Source organism: Neofelis nebulosa, chromosome 3 (assembly GCF_028018385.1).
Source record: "Neofelis nebulosa isolate mNeoNeb1 chromosome 3, mNeoNeb1.pri, whole genome shotgun sequence".
In the NCBI taxonomy this organism is placed as follows: domain Eukaryota; kingdom Metazoa; phylum Chordata; class Mammalia; order Carnivora; family Felidae; genus Neofelis; species Neofelis nebulosa.
In genome coordinates this window covers 59,839,496-59,864,031 of record NC_080784.1, presented here as the reverse complement: position 1 = coordinate 59,864,031, position 24,536 = coordinate 59,839,496, and the positions used below count along the sequence as shown (strand labels likewise).

The window sequence follows — 24,536 nt, the reverse complement described above, 5'->3', positions numbered from 1 at the left end:
AGTTTCCAATAGAGTTCTCATCAGGAAGTTTCCAAGAGAGTGGACCCTCCTGGTAAATATGAGGTGATATTATTTACTGTCCTGAGTATTAAGGGGAGATTCATACTTTGAGGAAAGTGGAAAATATTTGAAATAAGTACTATGGGGAATGTTATAGATGTTGATTAGAAGTGAAACTAGGGAGAGAAAAAGATAATAAACAGCAGACAGGACTATATTATGTTGTTCATCATGAATTGATTTAGAACTATTGACCAACAATAGGAGAGATGTTAAAATGATTGATGGTGAGGTTTAAGCTGTGGAAGGAGGCAAATGAGGTCACTTATTCTTATAAGTGAAAAATGCTAAGAACAAAGAGTTTGAAGGGTGTGAGATCTCCATGGAGGCAAATATTAGGTTCAATAAGACGAAGAAAGTGGCATAGCAAAGAGAATTTTTAAAAATCTTAATCTTATTGGAATTTCCAGCAAAATTGGAAACACTCTCTTCTTGAAATATTCTCCTCCATAGCTTCCATAACATGCACATTCTGGGTTGTTTCTCATTTCTCTGGAGTCTTGATTTTGTTCAGCAACTCTTGATCCTCTCTTCATTCTTAGGGTTTCCCCCCTAAGCCTGCTTCTCTTCTTGTCCTCTCAGGGTGATTTCATCCACTCCCATGGATTTAATTACTCTCTAAAGGCTGCCAACTTCCAAAAGTTATGTTTCCGGTCCAGATTTTCTCATTAGTTTTAGCCTATGCCCAGCTGCCTGCATGTCCCACGGGCACTGAAGCTGGACGTTTCAAAAATAGAAAGCATCATTTTTCCCTCTCTCCTTGCCCTCCCCTTCCTCCAGTGTTCCCTATTTTGGAGAATGGCACCAACACTCACTTATTTGCTGCACTAGGAAACTCAGTGTCATCCCTGACACTACTCTTTTCTTTACCCCATAGCCATCTGAAACACTTTACCACTCTCCCCTTCTATGTTGTCACTCTTCCACTCCAGCTACCATCATATTTTGTCGGCTTACTCCATCAGGCTCCTACAGTACCTCACTACTTCTAATGTTAATCCTCTACAATCTGTTTTCCTCCTTGAGTCAAAGGGAACTTGCAAAATGCAAATCTTATTATATCAATACACCCATGCTGACACACACACACACACACCACTTAAAATCCTTCATTGACTTCCTATTGCCCCTATAATAAATAATACAGGATAAGATTTGATGAGAACTTATGTACTGAGAACTTATCAGTACTAGGCACTAGGATTCACAGTATATATGTTAAAGAACAAATCCTTAGAATGAGCTTTTAGGACTTTAATTATCTGGACCTAGTGTAGCTCTTCAGCCACATCTCTGTCTATATTGCCCTCTTCACTTGGCTTATTCCAACTCATCCTTCAGGAAACAGCCTAGAGGTTACTAACTCCCTTATCCTGGGTTCAACTTGTCTTATGGAACAATGAACTTAGTACATTCTATAGTATTAACCTTCTTATTTTTCTTTCTCCAATACTATTCTGTCTTATTAGTTATTATACCTGAAATATCTTAAACAGTACCTAGCTCACAATAGTTGCTCAATAATTATTTATTGAATGAATGAATGAATCTAAGAGTCAAAACAATTCTAAGCATTGATAGAATTTAAAGGAGTAGCTCTGTGTGTGGCTCCACAACTTCCCTTATCTTTTTCCATGTTGATAGCCATTTTTCATGCTTAAAAAAATAGATATCTAATATTCAAATGTGCGTTTATATTAGGAAGTTATGAAATCTCCTACTATTATCCACAAGTCTTCAGTAGGATCCATAATACAAGAGAGCTTAGAATAAAAAAGTGTTTGTGAAGAAATACAGGTTCAACTCTATTCCTCAACAGCTGTATTTCCCAGTTGAGTGATTAAACTGTGCAGATAAAGGCTCAAATTCAAGAAGTGAGGAATGAGTGAGTTCTAGAATTGAGTAGAAGAGAAAATGGTAGTTAGAAGTGACTAGGCAAAAACTAATCCCATGAAATCCATGGAGACATTGGGAGGGTCAGAGGATTGCCCAGACTATATGAACTGGAGATTTGAGCCAATTTTACTTTAATCTCAAAACACAAAGTGACCCCAATTGATTCTGAGTTGTGAAAATCAAATATACATCTATGATTCTATTTATCATTAATGTTATGACTGCAAACCATTTAGCATTGTCTTTACCTACATGGAACAATAGAAGGGAGGGGGAGGAAGGATTATCAATACACTTGGGAAAGACAGTGTATTTTTGAGAGGATTCAAAGAAAACTTTTGTGAATGAGATAGTTTTAAGTCCTTGTAGAGGGGCTCAAAATAACGCATGCCATACCCTTGACAGAGTGTAACGTTTGGTGTTGTAGAAGGCAAGGGATATCAGTTTTTTGTTTTCTTGCCAACTAAATGTATATCTTTCTTCACTTCCCTTTTTTCATAACTTCATCTCTTTGTTATTTTAGATATATGTATTTTAGATATATGTATTTATTTTAGCAATGTATGGGCATTGCTAATGATCACCACCTGGCATCCCATCCCATTAGACTGGAATGGTAGGAAGAGTTTTTGAGAAGGTATGCATATCCTGCCAGGGAGATCAGCATGGGAGATAAGTGAGGGCAGTGCTTCTCATAATGATGTCCCTAGTCAAGTAGCATTAGCATCACTTGGGATGATGTTTGCTAGAGATGTGAATTCTCTGGCCCCAACTAGGATCTACTAAGTCAGAATCTCTGGGGGTGGGGCAAGCAATCCATGCCTTCATAGACTCTTCAGGTGATCCTTTATGCGTGAAATTTTGAGAACCCAACTGGGCTGGAATTTTGCCATGAGTCATTTAGTAACCATATGTGATAGGTGCTTAAGGTTAATTTTCTGCTCTCCTCAAAAGGCTTACTACTGAGATGTCTTTGGAAGCTAGATTCTTTAGGTAATGATGATGAAAAACATATCTGTAGATCATTGAATAGTAGCCTGAGAAAACACAATGGCTGCCAACCAATCTGTTTATGTGGAACACCGTTCAGCTAACGAAATTCCAGAGTACTTGAAGCAAAGCAGGGGGTGCCTACTACCTCTCTAACTTTCACCTTCACCATCCCATGTCTTGCGTTCCATCATTTTTCTAGTGTAAGCTATGAAAATCATCCCACTTCCTTTTTAACATTCACCACAATCACTCACAACATAAATGAACCTCAGTTTACTATTAAGTGTCTGGGTTTCCTCTAAGCTGCAGAACAACCTTTCTCCTGGCATTCTTGCCTCCACAGGACTACAGATTAAGAAATATCTATAAGCATGCTCCTCCTGGGCTTACATTTAGTTTCCCTGTTGATATTGGGTAGGAGGGAGTAATGGATAAAAAATGGTGATAGTTACTTTTGCTCTGAGAAACTGGAAGGCATGACTTCACCAAATATTAATCATTATAATTTTGTGTGCTATGTAATGAGAAAATAATATATATAAATATACACATATAAATATACACATACACATATAAATATATACACACATATATATATGTGTGTGTGTATATATATATATATGTGTGTATATATAGCTAATACATATATATAGCTAATACATATATATATATATCTAATACATACATATATATGTATATATAGCTAAAAATACAATATGCTTGGTGGTATAATATAGATGTGTATTAAATACAGATAAGTAGATGAGGGGCAATTAATAGGGTGTCTGGTCCTTGGCATGCATGATGTTTTACATGCTATTAAACTCTTCAGTAAAATCCTATGATATATAGTTTTACATTATTTTGCATATATTTTTATTTATATCACATGAATGCCACATTGAAGCACCCATATTTTAAGTAGATAAAATACAAGCTAATTCAATGCATGACAAATTGTGATAAAGTGTTAGTATATGTTTTCTTGCCTGTTACCTGAAACTGGACTTAAGGGGGTGCCTGGGTGGCTCAGTCGGTTGAGCGTCCAACTTCGGCTCAGGTCACCATCTCGCGGTCCATGGGTTCAGGCCCTGCGTCGGGCTCTGGGCTGATGGCTCAGAGCCTGGAGTCTGCTTCGGATTCTGTGTCTCGCTCTCTCTCTGCCCCTCCCCCATTCATGCTCTGTCTCTCTCTGTCTCAAAAATAAATAAAAATGTTAAAAATTTTTTTTTAAAAAAACTGGATTTAGGCCTAAAGTCATAAACAACCAGGACATGTATTACTACTATTTTAGGAGAAAGAAATAAATCTTAACCAATATCCAGAACACTATCTAATTCAATGCAGAAGCTTGGGTTCCCAGTACCTAATCACATAGATGAAGCTTCATCTATCCTAGAAGACATGATATCTGAGACTTGTCTGGCTATGTAAGAAAACAGAATTCTATGAAAGAAGAAACAAAAGGGTGCAGAGGACCACTTTATATAGGAAGGTCTGGGAAAGCCTCTGTGAGGATGGTTACAATCCCAGTGTATATATGTGGTTCCACCTCACACTTGTATGGTTCACGGCCTGGCACTGCCCCATAAATCCCAATCTCAGAGTCTGTGATGTCACTTTGGAGTACAATTCACGTTTACTTCGATCTCGGCCCTTTTACGTACTTGTTGACTCACATGGTTTTTTAAATTCCATTTATAGAATTAGACATTTGAGAAGTGGCAAGATTGGTTTGCCTGTAGACACTGAATCAAAGATTTTCCTCAAACCCAACAAAATAAATGAAGCCAGAATGAGGCTTCTGCTTGGCATTTAGCGGGGATGGCACAGATTTCCCCAGCACGGCACATGGCGGAGCAAGTGAACAGCATTCCCTGAAGTATTACCAGGAGCTCTAAGCTACAGAGTCGAGCCAAATCAGGCTGCTAACCCGATGGAAAAAACTTGGTGTGAATATACATATATATGTTACATGTCTACATGAGCATATAATATCGTATCTATATATAGTTAGCTAAAGCTGGCAATGAAAACAAAAACTCTGCACTTTCTTGGCTTACTTGAACTGAATAAAAATAGAGAACAATATGGAAGCCACCGCTAGTTAAAGGGCGTGTGCATATCCCATGAAAGAATCTGTTAAGAATTTTACGGTCTGACCGCCTCTTGGTTTGGAAGCCAGAGGCCAGCTTCCTGTCATGTTCTGTACTAATTTAACAAGGATGACTTCAAGGAGGGCTTTGTGCGCAGGCACAATTTAGGGCCAGGAAGAAAAAAGAGTTTTCTCTAAGCTAGTCCAAATTAGGTGATCCCTTGAAGTGAACAGCCCAGTAAATAGTAGGTCCTGGTGTGGTAGGGGCAGGGAGTCTGGGGTGAACAAATGCACAGAAAATGGGTGTGTACATTTGCATGTGTTAAACATATATACAGATACATAAGCACTGCCATTTGTTCGGTGCTTATAAACTAAAATTATATCTTAACTCTATCATAATTTAAGTCACTCTATTTGACATCTGTGCTCTCTAAGAAATGATTTATTCAATAAACATACAGTGAGCATCTATTATATGCCAGGCACAATATTTGATGCTAGCATACAGAGGTGAATAAAGCCTTTGTGGAACTCACAATCCAGTGAGTGGGACAAATACAAATTATTATTCTTCACTGCTATTGAGTGCTATAATGTTGATCTATACAAAGTCACTTGGAATCATAGAAAATTGTTCCAGTTACTTTGCTGTGTAATAAATTAGCCCAGGATTTAATGGCTTGAGGCAGCCATATTTTCATTTCTCACAGATTCGGTGGGTTAGGAATTTGGAAAGGGCATAAAAAAGACAGGAAAGAAATGGCGTGTCTGTGTCCCACAATGTCTGGGACCCAACCGGGAAGGCATGATGGCTAGGACTACTGCCCAGAGTGTGTACACATGACCTCTCCACGTGGCCAGGTTTCTTCGAGGCATGGCAGTCTCAGGCTCCAAGTGCGTGTGTTCCAGCAAACAAGGTGGAAGCCCAGCTTCGTAAGATACTGGTTTCACTTCTGCCACATACTCTTTCAGATGAAGCAGCTACAAGTCCACCCAGAAGCAAGAGGAAGGAACATAGACCCTAACTCTCAGTGGGAGGAATGTCAAAGAATTTTGTGGCCATTTAAAAACTGCTGTGAAAAGAGAGTGCCTTACTAGCTGGGGGTGTCAAGAAAAGCTTCACAGAAGAGGTGGTATTGAAAGAGGAATGGAAATTTGCCAGGGGAAGTGGAGTGGGTAAGAATTAATTCTTCAGAGGGAACAAAATCTCTCATGCTTACACATACACAGGGAACAAAGAAACATAAGAAGGAACATGAAGGGTGACTATGAAGTGGATCAAGCATCAGAGGAAAATCAGTCTCATTGCTTTCAGACACCTTGAACACATCAACGTGTCTGGGCTGCTAATGTAACTCAACAATTGTCCATTGATTCTGAAAGCATATACATTCATTTGGGAAAGCTTTGTGGAGCAGATGGGTTTAAAGTGGAAGTTGGGAGGAGACTCCTTTTTCTTTAACAAACACAGAGTACTTACTCTTTACCGGTACTGTACTAAGGACACGGCAATTTCAACTCACTTAATTCTTAGCACAGCCCAACAAGGCGGCTATTATCTCTCATTTACAAATTAGGAAATTGAGTCCCAGAGAGATTAAGTAATTTACCCAAGTTCACATGGCCGGCCAGGGGTAGACTGAGGATTCCCAGCAGTCTGGACACCTCACCCCTACACAAGATCACCCTTTAGACAGTTGGAGTAGAACAGTGGCTGAAATTGAAGGCCACACCGAGGGCTTGAATTTGGTCTGTGTGGTAACTGCGAGCCACTTAGAGCATATAGAATGGCAATAAAGGTGGTCTAAATTGTGTTCACATAGCTAGTTATTGGCTGAGCCAGGTAAGAAGACAACAGTCTTCTGCTTCTTGTTTCAGTGTTCTTTGCTATTCCCCAAAGTTCTTGTGCCTGGAGAGAATATTTCATGGTTCAACACTATTTCTCAATGTTTTAAATAATGATTTAAGAGCTTGGGCTCTTGAAGAACAAGCAAGCAATGGGTGGCGGGGGGAGGGGGGCGGTGGATGGTAACTCACGCCCTGCCATGCAAGATTTATCTGCAAGATACTCTCCATGTTAAGTCAAATCAGTTGATTTACCTACAGGAGGCATTTTAAGGGTAATAATCTAGAATAATGCAAAGCATATTTTGTAGTTTGACTCTCAAAGATAAAAAGCAATATATAATTAGAAGCAGTTTAATTTCTCCATCAATTCAGCACGTTTTTACTGCCATGAGCTATGGCTGACCTGATATCTTCTGTGTGGTGTGGCACAATTTAAATATACATGCTGACATCAGGAAAGACAGCATTAATGTAGGCAATATGTCTGAACGAAAACACCATTATATTATTAAAATGAAAAATGGCTATATCAGCAGAGTATTAGGGATGGAGGCTGAGTAAAAGAACATTAACCTTGCACTCAATTTTAGTCTCACATCTCTGACTCCCTCAAGTAGTTATTAGAGAACCTAAGATGCATAATAGTTTAAAAAGTGGGGGGAGGAACACTATAATGGCTACCTTAGAAAAATGGTAGGAGCAGTTGGCAGCTTAATTTCAGGCTTTGTGGAAATGATTTTAAATGGGCATTGTGCTAATCATTTTCTATAAAAAACGTAGACATTTTACTTTTGGATGACTTTATCCTTTCACTGAGATATTTTAAAAAGTGATAGGAATAATAAAAACAATGAAAACCATAACACCAAACCCATGTCTTAAAAATGTCCACCAAGGGAGGCAGGGGGGTTCCTGGGTGGCTTAGTCGGTTAAGCATCCGAATCTTGATTTTGGCTCAGGTCATGATCTCGTGGTTAGTGGGTTTGAGCCCCACATCGGACTCTGCACTGATGGTGAGGAGACTGCTTAGGATTCTTTCTCTCTCCCTCTCTCTCTGCCTTTCCCCTGCTTGCGTTCTTTCTTTCTCAAAATACATAAATGCACTTTAAAAAAATGTCCACCAAGGAAACTTGTGTAAAAACACTGGATTAGGTTAAGTTAGTTTTACAATTGATGATGGCTTGAAAGAGCAAAGCAGTAGTTTTAGAATTTGTATTTGGAGTGTAGAAAGACATGACATGGAGGAAAGTCAGGCTCATTTTGGCAGGAGGTATGCAGTCCTTGGGCTGGAAGTTGGTGGGACCAAAGTATTGTGGGCTAATTGTATAAATCATCACACAATATATACTTTTGGTGAGGTTTTTCAGTGTGGTTAATCACATAACCCTAAAAACTATGGTTCCCTGAATGTATGTATATGTGTTTTTTACTAAACATCTTTTTCTCCAATGAAATGATCTGTACAGTTTCCTACCCTGACTCTATTTCTGCCTGTAGCTGGCAGCAGAAATGCAGAAATCAAAGTATCCAATACTGGTTTGTCAGTCAGACCAGTGGCCTGCACAGTGTTCTCCTTTTTTTCTTTCTTGAGCCCATTATACATGGTTGTTTTTTTTTTTAAGTTAAAAAAATTTTTTTAATGTTTATTTATTTTTGAGAGAGAGAAAGAGAGACAGTATGAGTGGGGGAGGGGCAGAGAGAGAGAGGGAGACACAGAATCCGAAGCAGGCTCCGGGCTCCGAGCTGTCAGCACAGAGCCTGACAAGGAGCTTGGACCCACAAGCTGTGAGATCATGACCTGAGCTGAAGTCAGAAGCTCAACTGACTGAGCCACCCAGGCACCCCCTGCCTTTTTTTAATGCAGAGTAAAAGAGAGCCGAGAATAAACATTTGTATGCCACAGGCCTTCTCTACAAACTGTTATTTAAAAAGGACATTTACACACACTGTACTCATCTCTTAAAAAAGCTAATGAGAATGTTTACTGATTCCTAAGCTGTAATTTCAAAGACACAGTGGTGAGAAAACTGATATACAAGTATTAAAATCATTCTTGGTCTTATGGCATTAAGGTGACAGGGAAAGATCACATATTCTCCTCTTGACTCGAATCTATTAAGACTCATCCTGGCTTATTACAGACATTTGAATTTCTGTAAATTCTTTCTGTAAATTTCTGTAAATTCTTTCTGTAAATTTCTTGCTGACAAAGCTAGGTGCCACTAGCAATGGGATTTAAAAAGTTCCACTTAGATGGACTTAGAACATATATACAAGAGAAATCAAGCATTCCTTTTTATTTGTGGTTATCTTGGTAACCAAGAGTTGAAGAAGGGTTCATCACATGGCCAGGGCATCGAAATCATTGCTGTTCCCCAGCACTTATTCCCCAAGTTTTTCATACATATTAAAAGTTGGCTACTATCATGGTTTTCCCATGCTGAGGCCAAACACAGGATGTTTGGAAAGAGATTATTATTCAGGAGGCTGTTTTGGAAAGGAGTTTGTTTTACCTTGCAGACTGAATTGCTTATAAGAAAATGAGGCTATTTTTGGATCCCTTTTCTTTCTATTAATGTCATCTCTGTTGAAGCTCTTTGATTCTTCTACCCTGTTGCTTAGAAACATTTTATTAAATATTGTCAGTACTTCAATCTGATCTGATTTAAAATGTTGCTTTTATCTGTCAATGTGGAAGGAGCTTTTGGTTTGCCATTTCCCCCCAGTAATTGTATTCTAAGTTATTTATAGTTATTAATGTTTTATTGACAGAAAAATGATAGGTCAGGGTAAGCCAGTATCTCTGGTGTATCTATTTCAAGGGCATTGGATGGGGATTGGTCTGGCCAAAGTTTGTGATAGGCAAAAACAGTAATGATGGGGTGTTCTTAACATTCTTTGTCTCTGACCTTTAGAACCTAAGAGGAGGCAGATAGGGGATTCAAACACCTCCATTTCCAAGGCCTTCCAACCACCCCTACTGGATCCAATTACCATCATAACCTGTCACCATCTACCTGAAATTCTACTGTTAGTAGTATTTCTTGGATCTTGTTTAACAAGTCACCAGGTTCACAAATGCTTGATTAGTTTGAAAATTGAGCTAAAATATACTTTGTTTTCTCAAATATAAATAAAAACAATGACATGGCAAAAAAAGCTATCAGGTTCAAACTTACTTGGAGATTTGTTGAATAGCTGGATGAAGAGGGGTGTAAGATAGGAAGCTAGTGAAAGCAGAGGCATCAGGAATGAGGAGGGAAAAATGAAAGGGAAGATGGAAAACTGACAAAACAAAGATTATGTATTTCACCTCCCCTCCCCCCGCCCCACATTTAATTTGGCTTGATTTCCTAAAATTGCTACTTCACGAAAGGGTTAATTGAGCCAGTAACTCATTTTAAATCTGAACTGCTAGTCTGGGAAAACTCCAAATGCTGTCTTTAAAAGTAACACCCAACTTATACCTTCTGAATGATGACACACCATTTGTTATTAACAGGTACATTTCAAATTAATATATTTAATTTGTATATTACAAATTGTACATATAATATAATATCTACTATTAAAAAGGATTTTAGGTGGTGTAGAATTGTTATCTGAAGACTTGAAACTTAGTTAAAACCAAATGAAACAGAACTTTCCAAATGGCCACTACAATTAATACATGCACATTTCACATTTATGTAGTGACACCTATACTTCATGCTCCCTGTTAGATAAAGGGCATTGCCATGTTATACCATGGGCTTGCCTGTTCTGATTCTAATACTGTGTGTAATATTTAATTCTCACTGTTTCAGAATCTCTTATCCTGCTGGGTGATTGGCTTCAACTTTAAAGCCCTTCACCTAAAAGAGTAGTTAGTAGCTACATCTAAAATCAACGTTTATACTTAAAAAGCTCATTACTATAACATATGCAGTAGGTCAGACTTCCTTAAAGAAGAATAAAATTTTATGGGTAAACTGATAATGCTTAAGGAACAATACTTTGACCATTTATGAGAGGGTTTCTAACTCAGAGCTGCTAATGGGGGCACAAGCTAGGAAGAACATATTCAAACTAATTGTAATTTGATTATGTCAATATCACTTCTAAAAACAAATAGATCTCAAGCCATGATTCAAGCAACAAAAGCTAATAATAACTTGGTGTGGAATTACTATTTTTGTCCATATACATCTGGGTGGTTGAAGCAATCTGATTGTATGATTAGGCACAAGTCCAAGCTGTAGAAATACTATGGTCCAAAATAGTTATGTGGGAAACCATTGGAGATGTGTCTGAGTCTCTGAGAGATTTTAACCTGGTGAATCAGTACATTTCTCCCCCTGATAGTTGATGTTTATACTTCAGTGGCAAATAAACGCACAAAGAAACCAAAAAAGCATGTTTTCTAGCATTTTATACTAATGGCCATAATCATGGCTGATAATATTATATAACTCTAATATTCTGGGGAGCTCATGATGTTTGACAGTTATGTTTGTCCACTGATCCTTAAGACAGGTAGGAAATACAAAGGTAATGGCAAGATATATCTAGGCAAACATGAGGCATCTGAGTGGAAAGCTATTCATAAACATTAGTATGTAGATATGTGGGATTTAAAAACCTGAGTGTTTGTGTTAAATGTTTCACTCTATGTATTATAACTCTGGACTTTTAAGTTTCATGAATAGTCAAAATGTACAGCATGTACTCTTTGTTTCTTTTCTTCTTTTTCTTCTTTTTTTGTTGTTATTTCAACTGATTGCTTGTTTCAGTGCTCATAGATCTGGGAGTCAGAAAAAGAATTGTCCTTTGATAGCTTTAGTGAGGTACTGCTTATGTAGCCTGACATACTGAAGATAGATGGAGTTTTCACATCTGTTTGGGGCTTCTGGAAATTTCTTCCTCTCCAGCAGCAACTGAGGCAATCAAAATGCCGGATCAGAGAAAAGAAAAAAGTATATATGAATGTAATTTTCATAGACCCAAGATTCTATAGTTGCAAAAACCGTGAACTGATTTCAGGGATGATAACAGTAATAGGAATGCTTTAGGTTTAAAGAATTGAAGTCTTTTCCATGCGTATATGGTCAGTTGATTTACAACAAAAGAGCCAAGAATATGCAATTGTGAAAAGGATAGTCTTTTTAATAAATGGTGCTGGGAAAACTGGACAGCCATATGCATAAGAATGAAAGTGGATCCCTATCTTACACCATACACAAAAATCAACTCAAAGTGGATTAAAGACTTGAACATAAGACCTGAAACCAGGAAACTCAGGAAAAAAACATAAAGAGTAAGCTCCTTAATATCAGTCTTCGCAATGATTTTTTTTTGGTTTTGACACCAAAATGAAAGGCAAGAAAAGATAGAATATACAATTGGGACTACATCAAATTAATAAGCTTCTGTGCTACAAAGGAAACATCAACAAAATGAAAGGATGACTTATGGAATGGAAGAAAATATTACAAATCATATCTCCAATAAGGGGTTAATATCCAAAATATGTAACAAACCCACACAACTCAATTAAAAAACAAACCCCAAACAATCGATTTAAAAATAAGGCAGGGTGGCCAGTCAGTTAAGGATATGACTCTTGATTTTGGCTCAGGTCATGATTTCATGGTTCATGGGTTTGAGCCCCTCATCGGGCTCCACTCTGGCAGTGTGGAGTCTGCTTAAGATCCTCTTTCTCTCTGCCCCGCCCCCTATCACTAGCTCTCTATAAATAAATAAATAAATAAATAAATAAATAAATAAATAATAGGCAGAGGACCTGAATAAACATTTTTCTACAGAAGACATACAAATGGCCAACATGTGTATGAAAGTATGTTCAAAATCACTAATCGTCAGGGAAATCCAAATCAAAACCACAATGAGATACCATGTTAAAATGGCTATCATTAAAAAACAAGAGGTAACAAATGTTGGCAAGGATGTGGAAAGGGGAACACTTGTGCATTGTTGGTGGAAATGTAAATTGGTGCAACCATTATCAAAAACATTATGGAGTTTCCTCAAAAATTTAAAGATAGTGCTACCATATGATCCAGAAATTCTACTTCTGGATATTTATCCACAGGAAACAAAATCACTATTCAAAGAGATATCTACACCCTCATGTTTATTGCAGCATTTATAATAGTCAAGACATGGAAACAACCTAAGTGTTTATCAACAGATGAATGGATAAAGAAATGTGAGAAGTAGAAGAAGGGGAAAATGGTGGCAGAGTGGAAGAACCTAGGCTTGCCTCATCCCATGAATACAACCAGATAACTATCAAATCATCCTCAATATCCCAGAAATTGATCTGAAGACTGGCAAAACAAACTTCACAACTAAAGGTAGAGAAGAGGCCATATCCAAGAAAGCAGAAAGTACAGAAATGTGGTTTGGGAGAGAAACAGAGTGTGGCTGCTGGTAGGGAGGGAGCTGTAGTCACAGACAAGGGTGGGAGACAGACTGACACACAGGGGAACACATAGGGAGAACAAATCCCCATAGCAATTGGCTTGGAAAGCTAGAGTGCCCAAATTTTGTGAGTTCTTGAAACAAGCAGGGCTCAAAGCCTAAAGTTTTAAAGGCAAATGCTTGGCTCTGGGAAAGCTCAGAGGACATAGGGGCTGCTCTTGGAGAGAAGGAAGGGCAAACAGTCTGTGGACATACAACATGGAAACAGCAATCTAAAGAGTTCCTGGGGCACAGAGTGGGGAAATTATTTGCACATCTCAGAACATGTCCCAGAGAGGCAGCATTCATGAAGAAACCCCTCCAGGAACAAATGAACTGGTAGGCACCATTTCCTTGCCCTGCACACCAGAATAAACACAGGGCCACATATGGAAACGAGTGCAGCGCTGACACTCGCTACCTAACTTGCTTACACTAAACCCTGCCCTTCCATGCTCTGGTGGAAACTTCCTTCCCAGTAATGCTTGCCTCAGTCTCAGGTGGTGGGCCACTTCCCCCAGAAGACTGGCCCAAACCCCTGCCAACACTATGCCTCCTGACCTAGGAGTTTTGCAAAGCGATGGTTCCAGTGGTGGCAGCAACAGGTCTCATTCCACAGCAGGCCAGAGAACACCTAATTAAAATGCCACATTCAGGCCAGGGACCAAACACTTCCCACAACAGGCAAAGATAGCATCTGCAGTTGACTGGCCTGAAGGATAAAGCAGCCAGGGCACAACGCAAGAGTGCAGGCAACACACATTAGATATACTCCTGGAAGCCCTAGGCCCTGGGAAACAGGGAACACTACACTGCAGGACACTACAAGACCTCCTCTGCATAAAGACATTACCCTCAAGAACAGGAGACAGAGCTGGCTTTCCTAACACAGAGAAACAGGCACAGAAACTAAGACAAAATGAGAAGACAGAGGAATTTGTTGCAAATGAAAGAAAAAGACAAGGCTGTTGGCAGGAGATCTAAGTGAAACAGAAGTAATATGCTTGATGGAGAATTTAAAACAAGGATCATAACGATACTCATTGGACTTGAGGAAAGAGGGGAGGACATCAGTAAGACCATTAATATAGAGAAAAGTAATAACATAGCAGAGATAAAGGGCTCAATAAATGAAATGAGAAACACACTTGATGGAATGAACAGCAATATGGAATAAGCAGAGGAATGAATTAATGATCTAGAAGACAGAGTAATGGAAAGCAATCAAACTGAACGAAGAGAGGAAAAAAGAATTATGTAAAATGAGAATAGACTTAGGGAACTCAGTGACTCTTTCAAATGTAATAATATTTATATTCTAGGAGTCGAAGAAGAAGAAGAAGAAGAAGAAGAAGAAGAAGAAGAAGAAGAAGAAGGCTAGCTGGCTAGCTAAGGGGGCAGAGAATATATATGAAGAAATAATAGGTGAAAAATTCCCTAATCTGGGAAATAAAACGATGTAAAATATGACACTATATATCTAAAATGTGGGGAGGAGAGGAGTAAAGAATGCATTTAAACTTAAATGACCATCAACTTAATATAGACTATTATAAGCAGAAGATGTAATATGCAAATCTAATAGTAACCACAAAGCAAAACCACTAAATAAATGCACAAAGAATAAAGAGAAAGAAATCCAAATATATAACTAAAGAAAATGAGCAAACCATGAAAGAGAGAAACAAGAAAGTATCAGAGAAAATCTTCAGAAGCAACCACATGAAAAGTAATAAAATGGCAATAAATATATATCAATAATTACTTTGAAAGCAAATGGATTGGGGCGCCTGGGTGGCTCAGTCGGTTAGGCATCTGACTTCGGCTCAGGTCATGATCTCACAGTCTGTGAGTTCGAGCCTTGCATCGGGCTCTGTGCTCACAGCTCAGAGCCTGGAGCCTGCATCGGATTCTGTGTCTCCCTCTCTCTGCTCCTCCCCCGCTCATGCTCTGTCTCTCTCTCTCTCCTTCAAAAATAAATAAAAAACATTAAAAAAATAAAAAAAAAGAAAATCATTAAAAAAAGGAAAGCAAATGGATTAAATGCTTCAATCAAAAGTGACAGAATAGATAAAAACAACAAGAGCCATCTATATGCTGCCTATAAGAGACTCATTCTAGGCCTAAAGACACCTGCAGATTAAAAGTGAGGGGGTGGAATACACAAAAATAAATTCAGAATACATTAAAGACCGAAAAATCCTAGAAGAGAGCACAGGCAGTAACTTCTTTGACATCAGCCATGGCAACTTCTTTCTAGATATGTTTCCTGAGGCAAGGGTAGCAAAAGCAAAAATAAACTATGGGAAGGGACTACTTCAAAACAAAAAGCTTCTAAAAAAAAAAGCTGCTGTACAGTGAAGGAAATAATCAACAATACTAAAAGGCAGCCTACAGAATGGTAGAAGATATTTGTAAACAATATATCCAATAAAGGGTTAGTATCAAAAATATATAAAGAACTTATAAAACTCAATACCCCAAAAATGAATAATCCCATTAAAAATGGGCAGGAGATATGAATAGATTTTCTCCAAAGAAGACATACAGATGGCCACAGGCATATGAAAAGATGCTCATCATCACGTACCATAAGGGAAACTCTAAACTCAAATCAAAACTACAATGAGATATTACTTTACACCTGTCAGAATGGCTAAAATCAACAACACAAGAAATAACAGGTGTTGGCGAGAATGTGGAGAAAGGGGAACACTTGTGCACTGTTGGTGGGAATGCAGCCCCTGTGGAAAACAGTATGGAGTCTCCTCAAAAAGTTAAAAATAGAACTACCCTGTAATCCAGCAATCACACTGCTAGGTATTTACACAAGGAATACAAAAACACAAGTTCAAATGGGATACATGCACCCCTATGTTTATATCACCATTATCTACAATAGCCAAATTATGGAAACAGCCCAAGTATCCATTAATTGATGAATAGGTAAAGAAGATGTGGTGTATGTGTGTGTGTAACTGGAATTTAAATAAAAACATAAAAGAAAATGAGGAGGTAGAGAAACATTTATCATGCAAATGGATGTCAAAAGAAAGCCAGAGTAGCAATACTTGTATTGGACAAAACAGACTTTAAAACAAAGACTAATAAGAGCAAAGAAGGCTGTATAATAATAAAGGAGACAATCCTACAAGAAGATATAACAATTGTAAATATTTATGCACCCAACATAGAGGCACCCAAATTCATAAAATGGTTAATAACAAATATAAAGGAAGTAATCAATAATAAATAATAGTTATTATTATATGTGGGGATGTTAACACCCCACTTACATCAATGCACAGATCATCTAAACAGAAAATCAAAAGGAAAACATGGCTTCGAATGACACACTGGACCAGATGGACTTAACAGATATATTTGGACGATTCCATCCTAAAACAGTGGAATACACATTCTTTTGAAGTGTACATGAACATTCTCCAGAATACATCATACATCATATATTATGCCACAGAACTAGCCTCAACAAATTCAAGAAGATCAAAGTAATATCATTCATCTTTTCTGACCACAATGCTATGAATGTAGAAGTCAACCACAAGAAAAAATCCAGAAAGACCACAAATACATGGAAGTTAAATAACATGCTACTAAACAATGAATGGACCAGCCAGGAAATGAAAGAAGAAATAAAAAAGTACATGGAAATAAATGAAAGTAAAACCAGGTTGGTCAGGAAATAAAAGAAGAAATAAAAAAGTATACAGAAAGAAATGAAAATGAAAACACAACAGTTTGAAACCTTTTGGCCGTAGCAAAATCAATTCTAAGAGGGAAGTTTATAGCAATACAGATCTACCTCAAGAAACAAACAAAAATCTGAAGCAACCTAAGCTTACACCTAAAGGATGCAGAAAAAAAGAGCAACAAACAAAGCCTAAAACCAGTAGAAGGAAGGAAATAATAAAGATTAGAGCAGAAATAAATGATATAGAAACTAAAAAAAAACAACAACAACAACAACAAAACAATAGAACAGATCAATGAACTAGGAGCTGGTTCTTCTAAAAAATCAATAAAATTCATAAACCTCTAGCTAGACTTATCAGGAAAAAAAGAGAAAGGACCCAAATGAATTAAATCACAACTAAGGAGAAGTAAAAACCAAGGCCACAAAAATACAAACAATTATAAGAGAATATTATGAAAAGCTATATGCCAACAAATTGGACAACGTACAAAAATGGATAAATTCCTGGAAACATATAACGTACCAATACTGAAACATGAGGAAATAGAAAATTTGAACAGACTGATAACCAGCAAAATAAAGAATCAGTAATCAAAAACTCCCAACAAAAAAAAAAAGGAATGGCTCCACAGGTGAATTCTATATATATATATTTTTTTTAATGTATTTTTTTATTTTGAGAGAGAAAGAGAGAGAGAGTGCATGAGTGGGGCGTGGCAGAGAGAAGGGGAGAGAAAGAATCCTAAGCAGGCTCCATGCCATCAGCATTGGGCCTGACATGGGGATTGATCTCAAGAACTGTGAGATCATTACCTAAGCCAAAATCAAGAGTCAGACACTTAACCCACTGAGCCACCCAGGTGCTCCTCTAACAAACATTTGAAGAAGAGTTAAAATTTATTCTTCTCAAACTATTTCAAAAACTAAAAGAGGAAGGAAAGCTTCCAAATTCATTTTTTGATGGCAGCATTACCCTGATACCAAAACCAGATAAAGACACAACAACAAAAAAAAGAGAACTACAGGCTAATATGTCTGTATTAGCTAATACTAATATTAGCTAATATTAGCTAAGGACAGGCTAATATCTCTGATGAACACAGATGCAAATATCCTCAATAAAATGCTAGCAAACTGAATCCAACAATACATTGAAAAAATAATTCACCATGATAAAGTGGGATTTATTCTTGGGTTGCAAGAGTGGTTCAATATTTGCAAATTAAGCAATGTGATACATCGCATTTATAAAGAAAGGATAAAAACCATATTATCATTTCAATAGACACAGAAAAAGCATCTGACAAAGTACAACATTCATTTATGATAAAACCCTCAACAAAATAGGTTTAGAGGGAACATACCTCAACATAATTAAGGCTATATATATGTGTGTATATATATATATATATACACATATATATATACACACATATATATATGTATATATGTGTGTATATATATATGAAAAACCCATGGCTAACATTATCCTCAATGGGGAAAAACTGAGCCTTTTCCCTAAGGTTAGGAACAAGACAGGAATGTTCACTTTTACCACTTTTATTCAACACAGTAGAAGTCCTAGCCACAGCAATCAGACAACAGAAAGACATAAAAGGAATCCAAATTGGTAGTAAAGAAACAAAACTTTAAGTATTTGCAGATGACATGGTACTATATATAGAAAGTCTGAAAGACTCCACTAAAAAACTGCTAGAACTGATAAATGAATTCAGTAAAGTTGCAGGATACAAGATCAATGTACAGAAATCTGTTGCATTTTTATACACCAATAATGAAGCAGGAGAAAGAGATATTAAGAAAACAATTCCATTTAGAATTGTAACCAGAATAGTAAGATACATGGGAATAAAGCTAACCAAAAAGGTGGAAGACTTGTACTCTGAAAACTGTAAAATACTGGTGACAGAAATTGAAGATGACACAAAGAAATGGAAGGACATTCCATGCTCATGAATTGGAAGACAAATATGTTAAAATGTCTATACTACCCAAAGCAATCTACACAGTTAAGGCAATCCCTATCAAAATAACAACAGTTTTCAAAGAACTACAACAAACAATCCTAACATTTGTATGGAACCACAAAAGACCCCAAATAGCCAAAGCGATCTTGAAAAAGCAAAGCAAAGCTAGAGGTATCAGAATTCTGGACTTGAATTTATATCACAGAGATGTAGTAATTAAAACAGTATGATACTGGCACAAAAATATACACACAGTTCAATGGAACAGAATAAAAAATCCAGAAATATACCCATGACTATATGGCCAGTTAATCTCCAACAAAGGAGGCAAGAATATCCAATGGGAGGACAATCTCTTCAACAAATGGTATTGGAGGATAAAAATCCTAGAAAAGAGCACAGGCAGTAACCTTTTTTTAAAGTTCATTTATTTATTTTGAAGGGCGCCTGGGTGGCTCAGTTGGTTTAAGTGTCTGACTTCAGCTCAGGTCATGATCTCGTGGTGTGTGAGTTCAAGCCCTCGTCTGGCTCCGTGCTGACAGCTCAGAGCCTGGAGCCTGCTTCGGATTCTGTGTCTCCCTCTGTCTCTGCCCCTCCCCTGCTTGCACTCTGCCTCTTTCTGTCTCTCAAAACTGAATAAATGTTAAAAAAATTATTTATTTATTTAGAGAGCATGAGCAGGGTAGGGGCATAGGGAGAGGGGGAGAGAGAGAATCTCAAGCACTCTCTGCGCTATCAGCATGGAGCCTGATGCAGAACTCATACTCACCTGAGCCAAAACCAAGACTCGGGTGTTTAACTGACTGAGCCACTCAGGTGCCCCAGGTAGTAACTTTTTTATATCAGCTGTTGCAACTTTTTTCTAGATAGGTTCCCTGAGGTAAGGGAAACAAAGCCAAAAATAAGCTATTGGAACTACATCAAAATAAAAAGCTTCTGTACAGTAAACAGTCAACAATACTAAAAGGCAGCCTACAGAATGGGAGAAGATATCTGTAAACAACATATCCAATAAAGGGTTAGAATAAAAAAAATACATAAAAACCTTATAAAACTCAATACCTCCAAAATGAATAATCCAATTAAAAATGGGCAGAAGAGGGGCTCCTGGGTGGCTCAGTCTGGCTAAGCATCCAACTTCAGCTCAGGTCATGATCTTGTGGTTCACGGGTTCAAGCCCCACGTTGGGCTCTATGCTGACAGCTCAGAGCCTAGGGCCTGCTTTGGATTCTGTGTCTCCCTCTCTCTCTGCCCCTCCCCTCCTCATGCTCTGTCCCTCTCCCTCTCAAAAATAAATAAGCATTTTAAAAAATGGGCAGAAGACATAAATAGACATTTCTCTAAAGAAGACATATCGATGGCCAACAAGTATATGAAAAGATGATGATCATCACATACCATAAGGGAAATGCAAATCAAAATTACAATGAGGTATCACTTTACACCTGTCAGAATGGCTAAAATCAACGACACAAGAAACAACAGGTGTTGGAGAGAATGTGGAGAAAAAGGGACACTTGTGTACTGCTGGTGGGAATGCAAACTGGTGCAACCACTGTGAAAAAGTTTGGAGGCTCCTCAAAGTTTAAAAACAGAACTACCCTAGGATCCAACAATTGTACTACTGGGTATTTACCCAAAGAATACAAAAACACTAAATCAAAGGGATACATGCAACCCTATGTTTATAGCATCACTATTTACAATAGCCAAGATATTGAAGCAGAATAAGTGTCCACTGATTGATGAATGAATAAAGAAGAGGTAGTATGTATGTGTGTACACACACACACACACACACACACACACACACACGAATATTACTCAGCCATAAAAAGAATGAAATATTGCCATTTGCAATGACATGGATGGAGCTAGAGAGTATAATGCTAAGTGAATAAATCAGTAAGAGCAAGACAAATACCGTATGATTTCACTCATATGTGGAATTTAAGAAACAAAACAAACAAGCAAAGGGGAAAATAGAGGGAGAGAGGCAAACCAAGAAACAAACTCTTAACTATAGAGAACAAACACGGTTATCAGAGGTGGGGTGGGGGGAGATGGGTGAAATAGGTGAAGGGGATTAAGGAGTGCACATGTTGTGATGAGTACTAGGTGATTAAAATAAAAATTTAAAAAGAAAGGGAGAGACAGAGGGAGATCTGACAGAGGAAGATTGGAGTGATGCACCATAAGCCAAGGATGCCAGTAGCCACCAGAGGCTGAAAGGCACAAGGAACAGATTCTCCCCTAGAATTTCCAGAAGAGGCTGGCCCTGCTTACACCTTGATTTTGACCCAGTGAAATTGACTTCAGACTTCAGGCCTCCAGAAGTGTGAAAGAATGGACACTGGCTTGTATGCATTTTTGAATATTTCTATACAAATTGTTATGTGAGTTCTACTTAGTAGAATTTCTACTGAGTTCATACTTAGGAGTAGAATTGCTTGGTCATGTGGTAAGTGTAGAAACTGCTAGACTGTTTTGTGGTTGATTTCAGACTTCTGGCCTCTAGAACTGTGAAAGATAAAATAAATGTGTTTTAAACACCAAAAAAAATGATAAAGCTTTCAAAAGAAAGAAAGAAAGAAAGAAGAAATGTGAGATGCAGAATATTATTTAGTCACAATAAAGAAGGAAATCCTGCCATTTGTGACAACATGGATGAACCTTGAGGGCATGATGCTAAGTGAGGATAAGTCTGACAGAGATACTTTTATTTGCGATCTATAAAAAACAACAACTGTAGAAACAGAACAGATTGTGTAGAAATCTGTAGAAACACCCAACAGATTGGTGGGTGCCAGAGGTGGGAGATATAAGGGTGAAGTTGGACAAAAGGCACAGACTTCTGGTTACAAGATAAATAAGTCCTGTAGATGTAATATACAGCATTGTGTCTACAGTTAGCAATACTTTAGTGTGTATTTGAAAGTGTGCATATAGTCAAGTAGTTGTGAAGGAGTGGTTTTTTTGTGCAGCAAAAGATAACCAGAACAATGCACTGCCTCTGTGACTGGGGGTACAGACAGACCCGGCAACTTTGTAGCCCTACAATCACCTGTGCCAGCACAAGCATTATGACAAAACCTTTGCCATTGCTGGCCCTGGAGGAAGAAAGGATGCTTCCACAGGCCACTACCTTCCTATCGGACCTCTAAATATGGTGTGTCTTATTTGTGGAGCCATGTCCTAGCTGCAAAGGAAGCTGGTAGAGTATTTGGCATTTCAGCCTCTAGAGTGAGAGCTACCCTCTTGTCTCATGAGGTGGTGGATTCTTCAAACACAAGAAGGGGTGTAGATACTGAGGTGCCTAAAAGAGTGGCAAATGACCACCATGACATGCACGGCCAAAGCCAGAGTGGAAATAGGCAGAATGAGCTGCTTTCTGCCAGACTCTGCTGACAGCACAGGCTCTGGGCCGCAGAAGGCTGGTACAAAGGAATAGGCCTCTGAGAGGAGGTGCTGTGCTCTACTGGAGGCAAGACTTTAGGGTCATTACACTATATCGCTTCATTTTAGTCCTTGGACTTGAAGTTGGTACTGAATGTCCTCATCTTGCAGACTCCCTAGATCATATCATTACTGTGATCAAAGTCCTCCAGTGGTATCCCATCTCAAATTAAAGTCACAGATGTTAATTTTGCTGAAAAAAGGCCTGGGAGATTTTGCCTCTCCCTCCCTGTCTTACCTCTTGCCGCTCCCCATCACTAGCTCACACTGGATCCATGCTGTTCCTGGAACACACTGAGTACTCTTCTCTCTAGGGATTTTGTACTCGTTCTTCCCTCTGCCTAGAAATTCCTTGTTCAGATATCCACTTTGGCTTGTTCTCTCAATTTCCTCAGGGTTCTGCTCAAATATTACCCTATTATTGAGACCTTCACATAAAGACCACTATATATGGATGAGGGACCTGTCCCCACCTACCCCACTTCATTTTCTCTTTACCCTACATTATTTTTTGCCTTAGCAATAAATAAATAAATAAATATTCTAAGAGCTGGGACTTTGCCTTGCTGCACTTCTAACACCCAGAATAGTGCCTAGCATGTACACTACTAGGCATTTGATAACACTTGTGAAATGAATGCTCATGGTCATCATGATTATCACCATTATTCTGTGGTATCATATTTTGATTTGGGTATATTGATATATAGTGATGTATATATATTATTCATATATATATATATATATATATTCACACTGATGTATGAATAGAGGAGAATGGAGAACAGTAAGGCCAACAAATAGGCCAGGGTGTCCTTGATGACCTGGCTGTAGTAGCATTTGCATAGGAACCATTGAGTTGATACAAAGCTGTCTATTAACTTGCTGGTAAGGATAAGTGGTGTCCAGTCAGTTGGATTTAGAGACTTAGGCATGAATTTTTCAAGGCTTTCATATTGTCTCATGATGGCAAATGCACAGATCTATCAAATTGACATACTAAAAGTACCATGTGCATTGACATGAAGATACAAAGAGCTCAGCTGTGTTTGCAGTATTTATCTTACTCAAACCTTTGACATGTATCAGCCATCCCTAATCAAGTAAGAAAATTCTCAGAGGCACAACAAATGGAAATGAAAATTGGATTCATGGGTAAATACTTTCATGAATCTGAGATGGACGCGTTTAAACAAACCCAAGACAGTCTAATTCATCGGCATGCTTTTATCAAGTGAGTGTAAATGGAATGTCACAGGAGATAGGGCCAGTAGTTCTTTGGGCTGCAGAACTTGTATTTCTATTCTAAACCACACCATAATGATCATTAGTCATTCATGATAGAAATCAATGATTCCACTTTTCTGACAGTGTTTGTTCACTGTTCCCAGGAACTGCCTTCTCTCTTCTCTCAAGAGGGCATTTAGAATTTGAAGCTCTTTCCCTTGGCTTGTTTATTGTGTACTGTTCATTTGCAGAGTGGCCGCAGTATCCCGTGCCAGTTTGGCAGCGTGAGGAGGGTTTGCTCTCACATTCTCCCAAGAATCAGCGCTAGCTCTCTGGTGACTTTGAATTCCGTTCCAAACGTTGGCCGTGGCTGGAGAGGCCAAGAACTTTATTCCAATCAGTTCTAGTTTCTATGGCTACGAAAGTCCCCTGAAAGAGTGACAGAAAATAAGGGCAGATTGTTCTCAATTTCTGAATTCACTGATATGTTAAAAAAAAAAATCCACCCTCTGAATCCATTCTCAAGTTGATTATTCTCTTTCCCCTCCCTTGTCCTCTTTCTCTCTCTTTTCTGCTGTTAGGATTATGACAAATTCCACTGGTTGTCACCCACCACCATTCATCTGTCTGTCTTTCTTTTTGATAGAACCCTGATTTTGCTCACCCCTCTTCACCCCTCTTCATAGTTGTGGATTTCAGGGGGAGATTGGCCCTCTAGACAGGGTATGTATTATGGTTGCTATAAACCACAACCTGATTTAGGGATGGGCATTTCACTCAGTCCTAGGCG

General features: G+C 38.2%; 1 protein-coding gene and 1 long non-coding RNA gene across 9 annotated transcripts in view; one reads left to right on the top strand and one right to left on the bottom strand.

The window, feature by feature from the left end:
* MFAP3L (microfibril associated protein 3 like) overlaps positions 1-24,536 on the bottom strand; it is a 128,435-nt gene that overhangs the window by 47,386 nt on the left and 56,513 nt on the right. For 5 of the 6 annotated variants that reach the window (XM_058720910.1, XM_058720908.1, XM_058720911.1 and 2 more), the window contains exon 4: positions 23,732-24,175. The exons of the other annotated variant lie outside the window; for it this stretch is intronic. In XM_058720910.1, the coding sequence (XP_058576893.1) occupies positions 24,071-24,175 (105 nt within the window). In that variant the 3' untranslated portion in view covers positions 23,732-24,070. Of the gene's footprint in view, positions 1-23,731; positions 24,176-24,536 lie in introns of those variants that run through there. 6 annotated transcript variants of the gene reach the window in all.
* LOC131506869 (uncharacterized) overlaps positions 1-24,536 on the top strand; it is a 201,345-nt gene that overhangs the window by 157,040 nt on the left and 19,769 nt on the right. The window lies entirely within an intron of this gene.